Source organism: Ixodes scapularis, unplaced genomic scaffold, assembly GCF_016920785.2.
Source record: "Ixodes scapularis isolate PalLabHiFi unplaced genomic scaffold, ASM1692078v2 PGA_scaffold0__279_contigs__length_252992795, whole genome shotgun sequence".
Classification (NCBI taxonomy): Eukaryota; Metazoa; Arthropoda; class Arachnida; order Ixodida; family Ixodidae; genus Ixodes; species Ixodes scapularis.
This window is the reverse complement of record NW_024609835.1, coordinates 33690439-33705018: the sequence shown is the minus strand read 5'-3', so window position 1 is coordinate 33705018 and position 14580 is coordinate 33690439. Positions and strand designations below refer to the sequence as shown.

Genomic DNA, 14580 nt, shown 5'->3' with positions numbered 1-14580 from the left:
TAAAGTACAGGCAGCCTGTTGCTGGATTACCACCAAAAGAGTCCGAAAAACGCCCGTCCAAGCCATGACGTCTAATCACTCCATTGACCAATCAGGAAAGGTAGTAGCACCTCAGTAGCTAACTCTTTGCACGTCACGAAGGAACAATGGCTGGAGGCAACGAGGATGTGGGAGGAGATCCTGGCACATTCCTAACTTGCAGTCGACGATAAAATGGTAACAATTTCAACTTTCAGCTCTTGAATGGCATGTGAAGCACGAAGCAACTATGTACATATTAACCAACAAGAAACCCATAGAAATTCTGGCAAAAGGCAACATCTTTAATCAACAAAGTTTTCAGGAACAATACTGAGTATTAGCCAGCAAAACATGGCTTATCTAAACAAGAACTACATTTTGTATAAAAAAAAAAGCTGAAAATGCCGTAACAAATCTGCCTGTACATATGACGGCAGAATACTGCTTCTTGGTTAATACTAGAGCACTACAGCTGGTCGATTATGTTCTCTAGCGAGGTTGCAGCCACATTCGAATTGCACAACACATCATTAACTGTTCAAGTCCTTGAGAAGCTGTTCCCACTTCTGGTGGGGAATGCTGTTCTCATTCTTGCCATGATGATGATGGCCTGCAACAGAGGAGAATTGCCACAGAATTCATGCATTCCGAGCACAGCTCAAAATTGGCATTCAAGTCGGGTTGTAACATCACAAACCAAAGTAAATCATATCTGCTCCAATTAGTGCCTACTCTTTCTGAATGAGGCTCATGTGTCTAGTTTTCTACAAAGGATGTGAATAGAGATTTATGGAACGAGCCGAGCAAATTGCAAGGCCTACAAAATGTTTGTTCCTGAAAATATGAGCTCTGAAACTGCCATCTTACGGGCAATGCAACAATTTTTGTATTTTCAGTAAATACTGCAGATAATTATTCCTCAACATTCATAACCTACGAAACATGCATTCGTTTTTTTGTACACACAATGACAGTTGCAGGAGCAATTTAGAAATGAGCAGCGTTCACTCCCTCAACTCGCAGCACGACAGGCAGCCACGTGATCTGGAGCCAATTTTGTGCCGCCAATGTTTATCATAGCCACGCGCTGGGGTTGGCGAAACACTGGGCACGTGCCATGTTCCACACGTTAGGTTTCGGCTATTCCCAAATGCATGTCGAGAAATTGACTGTCGCAAGTTGAATGCTCACACAGTGTTAGTGTCCACTGCATGAGCTGCATTTAAATATTGTCACCACGCAGACTGCAAAGCGTGATGACGAAATCCTGGGGGTCGCATTGTGGATGACGCCAACAACGCAATCCCCCCAACTTTGTCATCAAGTGGCGTTGCGTGCAATCAAACTTGGGTCCCTCTTGTGCTAGTAAGCTTGTGTAAAGTGAGAAACATTTCCACCCAATATTGTTCCACGGCCCCTTTAAACATCATGCTTGGCATGGCAACACAGACGGCGTCTTTGCACGAGTAAGCTTTATCTGCATTTTTATTTTCTAGGCTCCTTCCAGAAATTGTTCATTGGCTGTCCCTGTGCTCTCTGGGAGAGTATACGTTTGGGCATTGTTCATAAACATTAACTGTATTATTAGAGTATATACAGTGTCAAACTCTCAGACGCCACAACTCCTGCTGAAAGTTGTCAGAAACATGGCAAGTTGGCGACCATAGCACTCTTCGAAAAGGTAGGATTTTAGCGGCAGAACAAAACACAAAACCGCAAGAGAAGCTGGATTCACGCTGCATAAACATGAGTTGCCTTACAGTCTTAAGAGGGTGCAACTTGGGGAGCAATCACTACAAATTAATTGCACTGTACAGGGGCCCTAGGCAGGCTCGTTAAACATAAAGTTTAAGCTGAAAGTTTGCGGAGTGCGCCCCTTGCACGACGGCGACAAAAGCGCGAAGGCATCGCCGTGATAGTCTAATCGGCGTGTTCCGTGATCTTAGGCCCCAACTTTGTGTTTGACGAGTCTAGAGCCCTGGGTCCGTCTTATGAAAAGTGGGAAACTCGCCTTTCTTTTCCTTTTTGTGGGCCTTGGTTTCACAGATATTTCCAGCGCAGGTCCAATCTCCACCAGTGCACACACTAAAAGGAAAATACAAAGCTCTTTATTGGCCAGTGCAACTTTGCTAAAACAAGCCTGCCAAGCTCCCACACTACAAAAAAAAAAAAAAAGTCGGCTGCTATTAAATGAAATGGAAAAATTGGTGCTTGCATGTGGGGAACTGAAATTTTCATAGAAGCCAATTTATTCAGTGATTATAAAGTTTCACTTGGTTAACTTTCGAAGTGAGCTTTGTTCCTGTGAAAACTGACTGGAATCTTCTGGATTTTCAAAAGATGGGCTAAAGTAAAGATGATGCATGATTATGCTTGCAGCTGTTATCTGGACTGTCCGCTACCTGCATTCCAGTTTTGTCTGATAGTCTTGGCACACCGTGCCAAACAAAGCACTCTAGCTAAATATACTCAAAATTAGGCCAACCAGGAGCCTACTAGAATGACAACCATAGTGGGATGGATACTCTTTAGAAAGAATGCATTCATCTTTTATGTTTGTTGTTTCCAGCATCAGCTTCAGTCCAAATAATTGAACAAAAGTTGTATTCCACAAGAACTGCACTGATTATCACCATGAATGCTGCAGCGTTTTCTGAATGCTGAACTCAATGACATGTGGTGCCATTTGATTACATGTAGTAAACATGAATTCTACCAGTTCACACTGCATCCTACCACTCAAAATAGCACACATTTCATTCTCAAATTTAAAAGACTGAACTACGCTTTGAAAGTTCCTGCGGTGAAACCGATCACTAAAATTCACCGCCGACTAAAATTCCAGCTCGTTGAGTGCTGGATCAACTTCTACGGCTCAATTTATAGCTGTTGGAACGCTCGGCCCATGCTATCATACTCTTGTCATTTAATGTTCCATCTGATCTATATGAAATCGCAAACTTTAAAACTTCACCATGGGATGTACAAGAGTTGGTGGTGTACAAGATTATAATTGCCACCTAGAATGAAAAACTCACCAGATACTGCAGAGAATGACAATTTCTTCGCCATCTTTGTAGCGCTTGCCGTCCAAATGGCACTCTGCAAAGCATGCAAAAGTGAGCTGCTTTACCTCTCCATTATGAAAGAGTTATAAAATCATATTTAAGCTACATTCAAGGCAAAACAATAACACTACAATTCAAGATGCTCCACTGAAGGACTTGGGATTAAAATTTGCCTTGGGATCTAACATTGGGCAAAATCTTGGATACCATGATCAGTGTGCAGAACGGTGGCAAGCTCAAAGAGGATTGCTCCAGGCTAGCTTGTGTTACCTCAAAACTCGGCAAAAAAAGCAAGAGAAGAATTGTTAAAAGGAAGGTCCCAGCATTATACATGGTGTTAAAGAAGTCAAAATAATTTTGACAATTTAATTATCTTGAGAATTAACTTGTGCCACCTCAAGACTGCAGAATAGAGAACAGTATTTGCTTGCTTATGTATGTTAGTCTAAAACAATGAATTCAAATTATTTCCTGTAAACAACTTTACTTTCATGGGCTGGACGTTTTGTGAAGTGGGTGGTTTCAGGAATATTTCACAAGCACAATATTTGGTGCGCAACATATTTGTAACCATGGGGTGATGTATTTCCATGATTGCTGTTTTGAAATATTTTTCAAATCTTGAATTTCACAAAAATTAGGTCCTCGCAAAACTTAAGTTGTTTAGAGCAGGGGTCTCAAACACGCGGTCCGCAACTCTTTGGGGTGCGGCCCACAAGCGTACCGCAATTGCGAACCCCCATTTCTCATGCCTCGAGCACCACATGCGCCATAAATAATAGTTTTATATTGTCAATTCACTTCCGCTTAAAAAGGAGCCCTGCTCTGTTCACGCAGTTTGCACTTAAACAAGTATTGCTTCGTCTAAATATTTGCTTCTAGGCCCTTTTTCATGCAAATCAACCGGAATGGCAATACCAATACTAGGGTATACAAGTGCGTGCTCTTTGCTCAGGGAGGCACCTTGGCTGCGTGAACTTGTGCACAGCAGGAGCTACGAGCTCAAGCTTCTAGCTGTCAGACAATACCTTTAAAATGAAAGTATTTTCTTATAATGCTGCTTACGAAATACTTCCACCTCTTAAAATTTATCTTTGCCACGCTGCTTATTGCAGAGGACCTATCTTGTTGCGATACCCCTCACTTTATAGGATATATGCGAGGTATTATGCACACTTTTTCTGTCAAGTTAGTGCAGTTGCATATAAGGCCCTGTTAACAAACAAAACAAAAAAGATATAATATATTAAGCATTTCCAGACACAATAATGTGCTAACTACAAATCAGCTTCAATAGCACAACGAAGCAATAAGAATGAAAGCCAAAGACTTACCCTTCACTGGTGCACGATAGTTGGGCGCCATGAAAGCCTGGAACTCCTTCATTGTTAATACCCAGTCAGAGTTTCTGTCGGCAACCTCGACCATGGCATCAATGCAGAGTGTCCTACAAGTAGAAAGTCGCGAGGAAAACATGAGCATGGAAAAATGTACTCTTGCCAATGGAGCATGCATTAGTCCAAGCAGTCCTTTTTAACTCTCTGATCCATGAACTCATATTCCTGCCCAGGGAATTTTTTTTATTAGGGGATACTAAATTTAACGGCAGTTTTCAAAGAATGCCAGAGACCATAAGGAATATGTATGAAGTCTCGGAGGCAAAATTTGACAGTCAGCTTTGGACAGTGCACACTTCCCATGCTCATAATTATAAGCTGCTGAAATAGATGATGCAGCCAACTACTTGTTTTCTCTCCTGGCACTGGCTTTCCCACAGAGCAGAGCGGCAAACTGTAAGACAAACTATTCTTTATCTGTTGGTGTCTAGCAATGGGATTTTTAGCATACTGAAACCTGAACATGTTAATATAGAGCAGTGTTTGTATTACTAAATGAAGAGTAATATAAACAAAGGCTTATGTTCAAAAATGGTATTTTTCATCGGAAGGGATACTCCAATTTATTTTGGGATTGCAAATATAGCACAGTGAGATATTTTGAGGTCAAAACCAAACTCAAGCCAGTTTCATGATGTCCTAATAATCACTAATATCAAAAGCCATTCTAGCAGACGAAGACACAAAGCACTCGGAAACTATAGGAAAACAAAACAAATGCAGACAAGCTACGGCAGATTTGCTGAGTCTCTTAATCTAATCTCCGATTCAACTTGGTGGTCATAATCGTATCCCTTTTTGCCTCATCATTCCACCTTCCTCCTGGATGCCAGGTGTGTACATGCATATCCTTTGAGACTGCCAAAGCAGACCAGTTAACCAAAATGAGCTGCTGGGCGAGTTGGATAGACATCTTGACTTAAACAGCGCAAAAACGTTACGTAAGGAAGAGACAACAGGAAGGAAAGACCAGTTAAGATTCACAAAGAAACAAGTTAGTGCTGCCACAGTTGGCTTTTGTTACCCAATCACAAGAAACAACTGGGGTTCAAATGTGAAGTGCAAAGCACGCCCGCGCTTACCCGACCGATTCCCCCCTGTGTCCAAGCCATGTGTGGAAGGCCGTGTGGTTTCGTCTAATGCAACTCAGCAGCTCATGGGTGTCCAGAACGTCGTCCGCATCCCGGTCGCAGTTCCTGAAGGTGCTTGCCACCACTGATGTGTAGTGCCTACCTGATGTCACCTGCAATGATTGCACATTCATTTATTAATTTAACAATACTGTGCCCCCCCCCCCCCCCCCGTTAGGGCCCCAGCAGGTGTGGATACAAAGCACAACGGCAAAGACACAATCACCACCTGCAAACGCACAATATTTTAAATAATTACTGAAATCATCTTAATTAACCTGGCATAAAATACATCAGGTGTAGGGCTATTAACAGTGTCTTTTGATAGGCAGTTCCATTCTATTATTGTTCTTGGGAAAAAAGTTTATTATGAAAATTGTTGGTGGTTGCTTTGGTACAGCTTCAAAAGCCTGCCACGATTAAAATGGATATCGCCATGTGAGACTGTGTTCAGATAAGGTGGTGGGGATCCAAACTTGGATAATTATTGGTAATGAGGTACAGTGATGTAGACAGCTTCGTTCCCCCAAAAAAATCGCTCATACAGTTGTCCATTTTAATGAGACAAAAATGCATGCATTTTCCCAGTTCGTCCCTGAAAACGGTGTTCACGTAGCGAGGTATCCATATGAACCGGGTCTAACGAGACACAACTGTATAACAACTTGTTTTTTTTTCGGAAGGAGCTCAGTGGAGAGTTGTTTACCGAGTATGCATCATTCAGAATTATAGTCAACGAAGAGGGTGGGTAAAGTGGGGAAAGGCACTTGCTGAACATATCTTTATGCCAGAAATAATTTGGGTCAAAGGTTTCTAGAGCATTTACTGACAGACTTTTGCAATACTAGTTTTGTATAGCTGATCAATGAAAGTGATCACAGTGACACTCGACAATTCTGAAGCTTTTTTTCAAACACAAATTCTCTTTGCTGGTGGGGGAACTTGACAGAGTGTTCATCAATGATGTGATTGTTGCGCCAAAGTGCTTACTCTGCTAGATCCTGCTACATTTTGGCAAAATGTGATGAATGTGTGCTAACAGATAATTTTGGTTTATTAATACTGAAAATATAATAGCCGACGGCCCGCTACATGGCCAGATCATTATGGTAAGTTTGTCAGAATCTTCGGAATGTTAGATTATCGCCTCAAACAAGTCACTACTCAATGACTCACAGTACTTGGAAGCCACGCCTTAGACTTCATGCGCGTGGTCTGTTCCGGTGAGTTAGGTAGCTTCATGCACCAGTGTGCGCTCATAAGCGCACACTGGTGCACTGCAATGAAGCGAGAATTGCAGAGTAGGCATCACAGTTTTGAGTATCTCGCTCTGCCGCAGCACAGCTGCGAGCTAAGGGGAAAGCGCTCCTCCAGAGCGTGACATTGCACACACAAACATCAGGTATATTTAAAAAAAAAAAAGAACTAGATAAGTAGTGTATGTGGCAACTCTTCAAAAGAGACTTAGCAAGGATACTTTTGTACTGCGGGAAGGTCTATCGTACGGCCCATAAGCTTATATTTTTATGTCAACTCCTTGTTTAGTGATCCCCTAATTACCTTCACATAGGTTTCATCTGTATGATGGCACAGTGAATGGAATAAATTAAAACTAAATTAGCTTGAGCAGAGGCAGGAAATTTGGGAGTTACTAACCTTAATGAGTTCAACTAGACTATTTCTAGTTTATTTATTATTCACAACATGCCGAGTTTTGTTATTAGTTCTACATATAAAATGTAATTAATGTCTATAACCAAATGACAAAAGCTTTGTTTTTTCCTGAATTAATTTCAGTCTTATTACAACCTTTAGGACTTCGCATAGAGTTATTATAATGTACGCTAGAGGTTCAACTGGCGCTAGTGTCTATGCGACTTCCGGGAGGCAAATTGAAGCAGACAGCAACCAGTCTACTTTTGCGGAGCTCCTGTGCATTCCTATGGGAAAACGCGCTTGAATTTTGTCTCTTCGCCGGAAAATAACATAAATAACTTTTATTACTTCGGTTGTACCGGATAGTATGTACCTTTACTAATATTGTAAAAGTGTAATTGCTTTAGTTACAGCATTTTTCTTTACCACTGAACGATGTTAAACGTCGCTGTATTTCAGGCCCAAATCTCTGTACCATGGCAGGTATGTAAAAGCGAGCGACGATTCTGAGCTAAATAACGACCGAAAGGAATGTAGAGTGTGTTCAAGGTTCGCTAGCATTCCGGATGCGCTTATATATTGCTAATATGCCCGTCCTGTCACTCTATGAATATGACTCCGTCGTGCATCTTTACGATCGGTTAAAGACCATTCGAATGTAAAAAAATAAAGTATGAGGGCTACGAAAGGTGTGTCTTTTTATTATTTCCTATCTCAGGCAGTTTTTATCGGGCACCTGTTCCCTGACTTCTCCCTACTTGTAAAGATTTGAAGCATGCGGTTGATGATTTGAACCCATAACGATGCATCTTCGCACATTATCACGAGCATAGAGAATAATGTAATACTTATTTATTGCAAATCGGACTATATTGCATGGCTTGCAATTTATTTTTATCGCCTGCATATGCACGCGGAGTTACTTATCCAGTGGTACTGGGTAGTTTTTGCCGTCTCTCTTGGTTTTCCACATGTCCTTCGTTCGTTTGACACGTATATACCCCATGGCGGAAAGCGCCGACGCCGTGTTCGCGCTAACAGTGTCCGACAGTGCACACAAATACGTGTACGAAACGGTTTTAGCACCGTTTTTCATGCCACGAACTTCAAATAAAAAGGCCGTAACTGACCAATTATTTTGTCTGCGTGACTGAGGAATGTTCCAATGTGCCTAGTACGTGCGAAATGTTCATGATATTTGCTCTTGTAATCGAGCGCAGAGAGAAAATGTACCCGCTTTTTTCCATAGAAAAGCATTGCCGGAAGTCAATTTCCGACTGGTTGCTGTCTGCTTCAATCTGCAGCAGCACACTAGCGCCAGTTGAACCTCTAGCGTGCATTATAATAACTCTATGGGACTTCGATAAGACATCAATTTGGGCGCTCACTATTCTGTTCTAACATTATTTTCGTGGAATATAATTTGGTTTACCTTTTGCTTAGCATATTTTTGTTGCGACTGGTGCTTCTACTCACAACTGGAGAGCTAGCTAGTTCTGTGTTTAAGGTGTTTGAGGGAATCAAACCTGCCATGCAATTCATGCCAACAGAAGGTTGCACATAAGTGGGAAGGCAAATAGACAATGTCTTTCGATAGACAGGCCAAAGCATGAATTATAACATATGACATAGAGGGTATTCACTGGACATCATATTTGAGGGAGATGTTGAGAGCACACGCTCAGAACAACCTCACATTAATAGGATGCTAAAACCGGCAATCTTAATGGTGCAGAACGCATGTTGCAAAAGAATGTGGAAGCTCGCTATCAGCATGCGCTCATCAGATGCGCAAACAGCTATGGCTGCCAGTGAATACTCCTTATTTCAGTGGTCGGAATGAAAACGAAGTGTGTGCTTATGCTCCAAAAGTTCCCTTTACTGCTCCAAAAAGCATTCTAAAATGCCTCAGACCAATCACCATCACCATTCATTTTCTCCAGAATTTCGGACAAAGCTTTATTTGCAAAGTGGGTTGCATTGCTTTGTTGAGAAAAAGTGAGAACCATCAATGAAAAAAAGTTAAAACTCCTGAAACTTGCATTGAGTGTTCAAGAGAGATGTCACCCACAGCTGAATCCGACATAGCAAACTACAGGATATAGAGACATGAATGTATCTCTTTCCTCTCCCACTGTACACATGGCACCACCAGTGTTGACTCATTTATTGTTTAATTATTACCTGGGCCTAGACAGGAATTGTAGCAATTTAAACCTTGTAAGCATTGTTGAATATTGATGTGCTATATGATGCAACAATAAAGTTAAGCAATAATGGAGGTAAGCCAGTATAGGTTCATAATAGACAGCCAAGACTGAAAAACACAGAAGGTATGCGCAACACACAAGTTGTTCTTTTTGGTTACCTCCCCCCCAGTCACGGGTCTCCATCATAAGATTAAATTTTTATCACTACTTCAGTATCTTATAAAGAATATATTTGTAGTCACCCTCCAGGCCGTTGCGCCATCCTTATCTTAATAAAGCGTAACAACAAATATGTAGTCAGTGCATGCCCAAATCATATTTAGCTCTTCTAGACACTTCATGCAAAACATTATGTGCAATGACTGTAGATGTACTATAAAGGTATTATTATTTGATTGAAAGTGGCATAAACGTGTAAGGAGAATATAAATAATTTACCTGCCATCTGCCAGAAAGCAAAAGAGAAAAAACAAAGGTCAGTGAATAAAGCAAGCCTAAACAAGGTACTCTCTATTGAAGGCACAGTAAATGATGTTGCAGTCTTCAAACATAGGCAGCCCACATTAACAAGTCCAGGAGTCAGAAGTAATGGGAAGTCAAGTCAATGAAAGGAAACAATCCAGGCTAATTGACACTAGCCGTTTAGTAAATGATATACTATGTGGCCTTTTTTGAAATAATGTTTTATACTGCCATGCACGTCTGCTAAAAAATTATTTCAAAAACAAGCATTATGAAGACCGCCCAAGATGAGTGTAAAAAGGAAGATGCATCAGCTTTTTTCTAATATTAGGTTTCACGTAGTTACTTATGTGAAGCATTCATAGCATGCATTCAAGAATGTAGGCTGCATAAGTGATGGTAAAAAAAGACTAATGAAATGCCCAAGATTTGAAATAACTGTCAGGTTAGGAATGGATATTTGGCAATGCCTACACATGCCTTACATTACATCAGCTAAGGTTATTCTAAATTACAAAAATCTGCCGTGTTTCGACATGTAACAAGAAGTGTCCAAATGCTTACCTTATCCTCCAGCAACTCGACAAATTTCCTGCGGAGACTGTCTCTCTCATGTTGGAGGCAAACAACTGCAAAGAGAGAGCAGACAGTCATTTTAATGACACTGTACTCAAAAAGCTCATCTGCGTAAACTGTTAAACATCCCACCTTCAGGCAAAGGTGAATTTTGGGCCTCCACTACCTAATCACAAGTCAACCGACGTTTCCTTCTTTGTTTGGGATTCATGCTTTGCCAAAGGACTAAAGATATATGTACCATATTGTGAAGATCATTTAACATCTTGAAGTCATTTGTCAGGTCATACATGGCAAATACTAAGAATAGATTCTGGAAGAGGCTCAGGCACTAAAGCACACATCTGAGTGAAAGCCCCGCTGAACTGAACTAAAACGAAAAAATAAGCATACATTTCTCTTAAAAAATTTGCACAGTGAGGAGGAACAACGTTATAGGGTTTGCATCTCTGCACTTGGAAGCCTTAAATGACACAGAACTCAATTCACATCTTTCCTATTTTCTTTCCAAGGTGCCTCTAGCCGCCTAAATCAATCCAGTTTCCCCAAGTACAACTGTGAAGGCTAACACGACCTTGCATATAAACCTGCCCTTACCACTTTGTAATGACTGCACAGGAATAGGGGTAAAGTCAACTTTGGGTATTTTACACATTAAACCAACAAGGGGTATCTGGCACGCCCCAGCGGAGAACCAAGGATTAATTTTGACCAACGTGGGGGATCTAATGACGTGCAATCGAAATCTGTTACATGGTGTCTTTTCCACAACAAAGCATCCGTCAAAATGCGGGCACCTTGGCCGGGACTCGAATCCACCACCTGCGGTTCTATAGGCCAGATCTTTGCCTCTGAGTTACCGAGGAGAGTATTGTAGGGGTGAATCTGATTATTAGAAAGTATAAGCATGAGGGTACACATCGAAACTACTTGCTACCATTCTAACATACACGCCAATACCGAACTCTGGGTGCAACATTTGCTAGCCCCATTTTAGCAAATTCAAGGGAGTTGCTGATTACAGCTATATTAAACCAGTCCTCACTCCAATACCTTTGGGCCATGACAGTGTGAAAGTAAATAAATATGATACTAAATATAGCCTTTTCATCTGCACATCCCATGTGCCGAGAACTGTCACTTTTGATAAATAAATGGGTCCTTTAGTGACAAAGTTTGATTTTCGGCTAAAGAAAGGAAAAGTGAATGGAGTCAATTATGTTTACCTGGCTTCTGTGAATGCTTGTGGTGAGGTGGCCTCACCTTTGCTGTAGAAAACAAACAGGGAGATATCAAGCTTGTTACAGCACAGTATCAATGGGTTCGGCAACACACAGAACAGGTCTGGTTGCCGCTTGTCACATTTTAATGAAAGACTCGTGGTAGGTTTCACAATAGCTGCCCCAACTTAAAGGCGTTCTCACTCAAGGAAGTGAAGTGCTAAACAGGATTGAAATGTTACATGGCACATACAGTCGCTAAAACTTTAACGAAAGGGTGTTTTCAATTAAATATTTGTTCAAAGAAAGGTGATCACCATATATTGATTTTTACTCCTTTTGTAAGCAGCTCCTTGTATTTTGGATCCAGGTACTGTCAGTCAAGCCCAGCTTGTCAGGCCTGTCTATACATTGATATACCGATTGATTTACTGGTAAAAAAAGAGTTAGTGTGAGAGATATATTGGGTGACCCAAGTCACCAGGCTCGATCTCAAATGGGCCGTAAAAATAGATGCTTGCATGTAGCAATCTAAACTTTTTGTCAAAGGTGTATTTCACAGGTCGGTTTTTTGCTGTAAAATTACTAAGTGCAGCTCTCTTTCTGTAAAAAATAGGGCCAAGAAGCTTGCCACGGTATACGGAGGGCGCCGACGCAGCTGACCAAGTCCAGTAGCGGGGTGTGTTTGGCGTTTGTATTGATAGATGGCGCTACGCCCTTATCGCGACGGCTCGCAACCACCGTGGTTTATTAAAATGAACATAATCTTTTTGAAATGTGCTATTGGTTAAAAAATAAATGCAGACAATAAAAGCAAAGCTTTAAAGTAAAAAAAAAAAAAAGAAAGAAGTAACGACGGTGCTTTTGCTGCCAACAGATTTTGCCTGCGTGTCGTCTGCACCTTCGGACGCTGTTCCCTACGCCATCTATCAATACGAATGCCAAACACACCCACCTACTGGATATGGTCGTCAGCGTCGCCGCCCACCATAGACCCTGGCAAGTTTGTTGGCCCTTCTTTTTACAAAAAGAGAGCTACGCTTTGTAATTTTACAAGAAAAAACCGACCTGTAAAATACACCTTTGACGAAAAGTTTAGATTTCTACATGCAGGCGTCGATTTTTTACGGTCAATTTTAGATCGAGCCTGGAGACTTTGATCAGCCTATATTATATGTCGAGGTAAATAAAAGCTGAATACTTTGTTTACATAGAATACCTCCGTTCCCCTCATTTTACGCCGTGGCAACATAGGAGAGAAAACAAGGCACTGGTTTTCTTTGGAGTTTATGATCATGCTCCCGTTACAGACACAGAAAGTCGCAGACTCGCTAAGTAACAAATTGCTTACATCTCTTGCAGAGCCCCTTGTGCTTGATGGATATGTGGACCTGCCGAAGGCAGGCATCTCTGTGCAGCAAGCAGTGGTTTTCGTACGAAACTCCATTGCTACCACAAACGGGCTTTGTTGTGGCGGGACAGTGGTGAACACACTGGCAGGATGGAAGCCCGTTGTCGAGTATCTGGCAGGTCCTACCGGGCCTGCACACCACTCCGCTGCAGATGTCCAAGTGATTCTCTAAATAAAAAAAAAAAAAAAAAAATAATAATAATAAAATAAATAGCATACAGAACTAATGCAAACTTCGTTGAACCGAACTCGATTTAGGCGTGCGAAGCAAGCAAGCCGAAGCTTCATGAGAACCAATTTGCCGCTCGCACGCTTGCATCCGCCCAGTTTCCTCATGTGCCAGCTACGTAACGCAATGAGCGCGCGCCGCGAGGCACTGCTCAGTGTAACGTTTGCACGATACTCACCAATAGCTTTTCCTTGCACAGTTATCTACAAAGAAATGAAACATCGATATAGTTGGTTAGAATTCAAGGCATTTCGCAAGAATGCGCCGGAAGCCGCGCACGAAACGTGAACCGTTCTTGGTGTAAGATTCCAAGTCTTACAAGACGAAATCGACAACACCTACGCTGAATCTAGCAGAGCTTACTAAAAGGAATACGCGAATAAGTCCGAACACTTCAAACCCAGAATAGAGCGAAGTAAGTAATACTTACTGTCGCAGCGCAGGAGAAAACGACGAGCAGCGCGGCGGCCCACGCCTGAAAAGCGGTAACTCGTGAGGATCGGGAATAGCGAACAAAGTTCGCAGTAAAACTTTTCTCGATAACCCGATGTTGTCAGTGAGCACCGTGATTGTATGTTGGCAAAGAAGCGATACTCACGGTCGACATAGTCGAGGAAGTGTCTTTGGAAGCCGCAAATTTGATGGAGAATCCGCCAGCCGAACACGCGGCCATCAACGGCAGAAAAAAAAATATCAGCACCGCCCCGTCCCACCACTTGACTGTTGCGTTACCATTGCTTGGAAAGGAGGAAAGGCTGGAAAGACGAGAAGAAATTGAGAGGGTGACTAATGCACCTAGATTTGAGAGTAGTTCCAACTACTCAATCTAGTCACGTCGATGAGTTGCGAGGAGGTGGCACCGCGAAAGCGACGAACGTTGAGTCAGCCTACTTTTATATTTAGCCTATGCTACTTACTATGCACTGGCGCACGCACGGGTACGTCAAGAATTTAAATTTGCTATTTAATGGCTTCCGCCATTAAACTACAAAAACTCTCTAGAAGTTGAGTTGCTCCCTCTCTTAAATCTTTGCTGGCTTTTGAGTCTTGACTGAACAGTGGTGTCATCTAGGAGCAAAAATGGCGCCAGGAATCTTTTTTCGGAAAAGGTAGGGAGGGGAAGGGGGGGGGGGGGGGGGGGGGGGTTAAGGGGCAGAGATGGCTAAAATGCCCGTGGCCTAGGGGTGCAGAGGGGAGGAG

General features: G+C 42.0%; 1 protein-coding gene across 2 annotated transcripts; it reads right to left on the bottom strand.

Moving 5' to 3' along the window:
* Positions 1–302: 302 nt before the first annotated feature.
* Positions 303–14316, bottom strand: LOC8029321 (follistatin-related protein 1). Of its 2 annotated transcripts, XM_029982128.4 has the most exons (11): positions 13979–14316; positions 13811–13855; positions 13559–13583; positions 13092–13319; positions 11747–11788; positions 10509–10573; positions 5569–5729; positions 4424–4536; positions 3060–3123; positions 2033–2106; positions 303–631 (listed from the first exon to the last, which is right to left on the bottom strand). In XM_029982128.4, the coding sequence occupies exons 1-11, from the start codon at positions 14051–14053 to the stop codon at positions 552–554; spliced, it is 972 nt and encodes a 323-aa protein (XP_029837988.3). In that variant the 5' UTR covers positions 14054–14316; the 3' UTR covers positions 303–551. The 2 variants fall into 2 exon arrangements, with proteins under 2 accessions (XP_029837988.3, XP_029837994.3); XM_029982134.3 differs by lacking the exon at positions 11747–11788 and having other exon boundaries at positions 13979–14085.
* Between the last annotated feature and the right edge of the window lie 264 nt (positions 14317–14580).

Bases quoted from the DNA above. Each gene is read 5' to 3' on its own strand.
- LOC8029321 (XM_029982128.4), bottom strand. From the start codon at position 14,053: ATGGCCGCGTGTTCGGCTGGCGGATTCTCCATCAAATTTGCGGCTTCC. The intron at 13,584-13,810 runs GTAAGTATTACT...ATTTCTTTGTAG, and splicing joins TTTTCTCCTGCGCTGCGACA to ATAACTGTGCAAGGAAAAGC. The intron at 4,537-5,568 runs GTAAGCGCGGGC...TTCTACTTGTAG, and splicing joins CACAGGGGGGAATCGGTCGG to GACACTCTGCATTGATGCCA.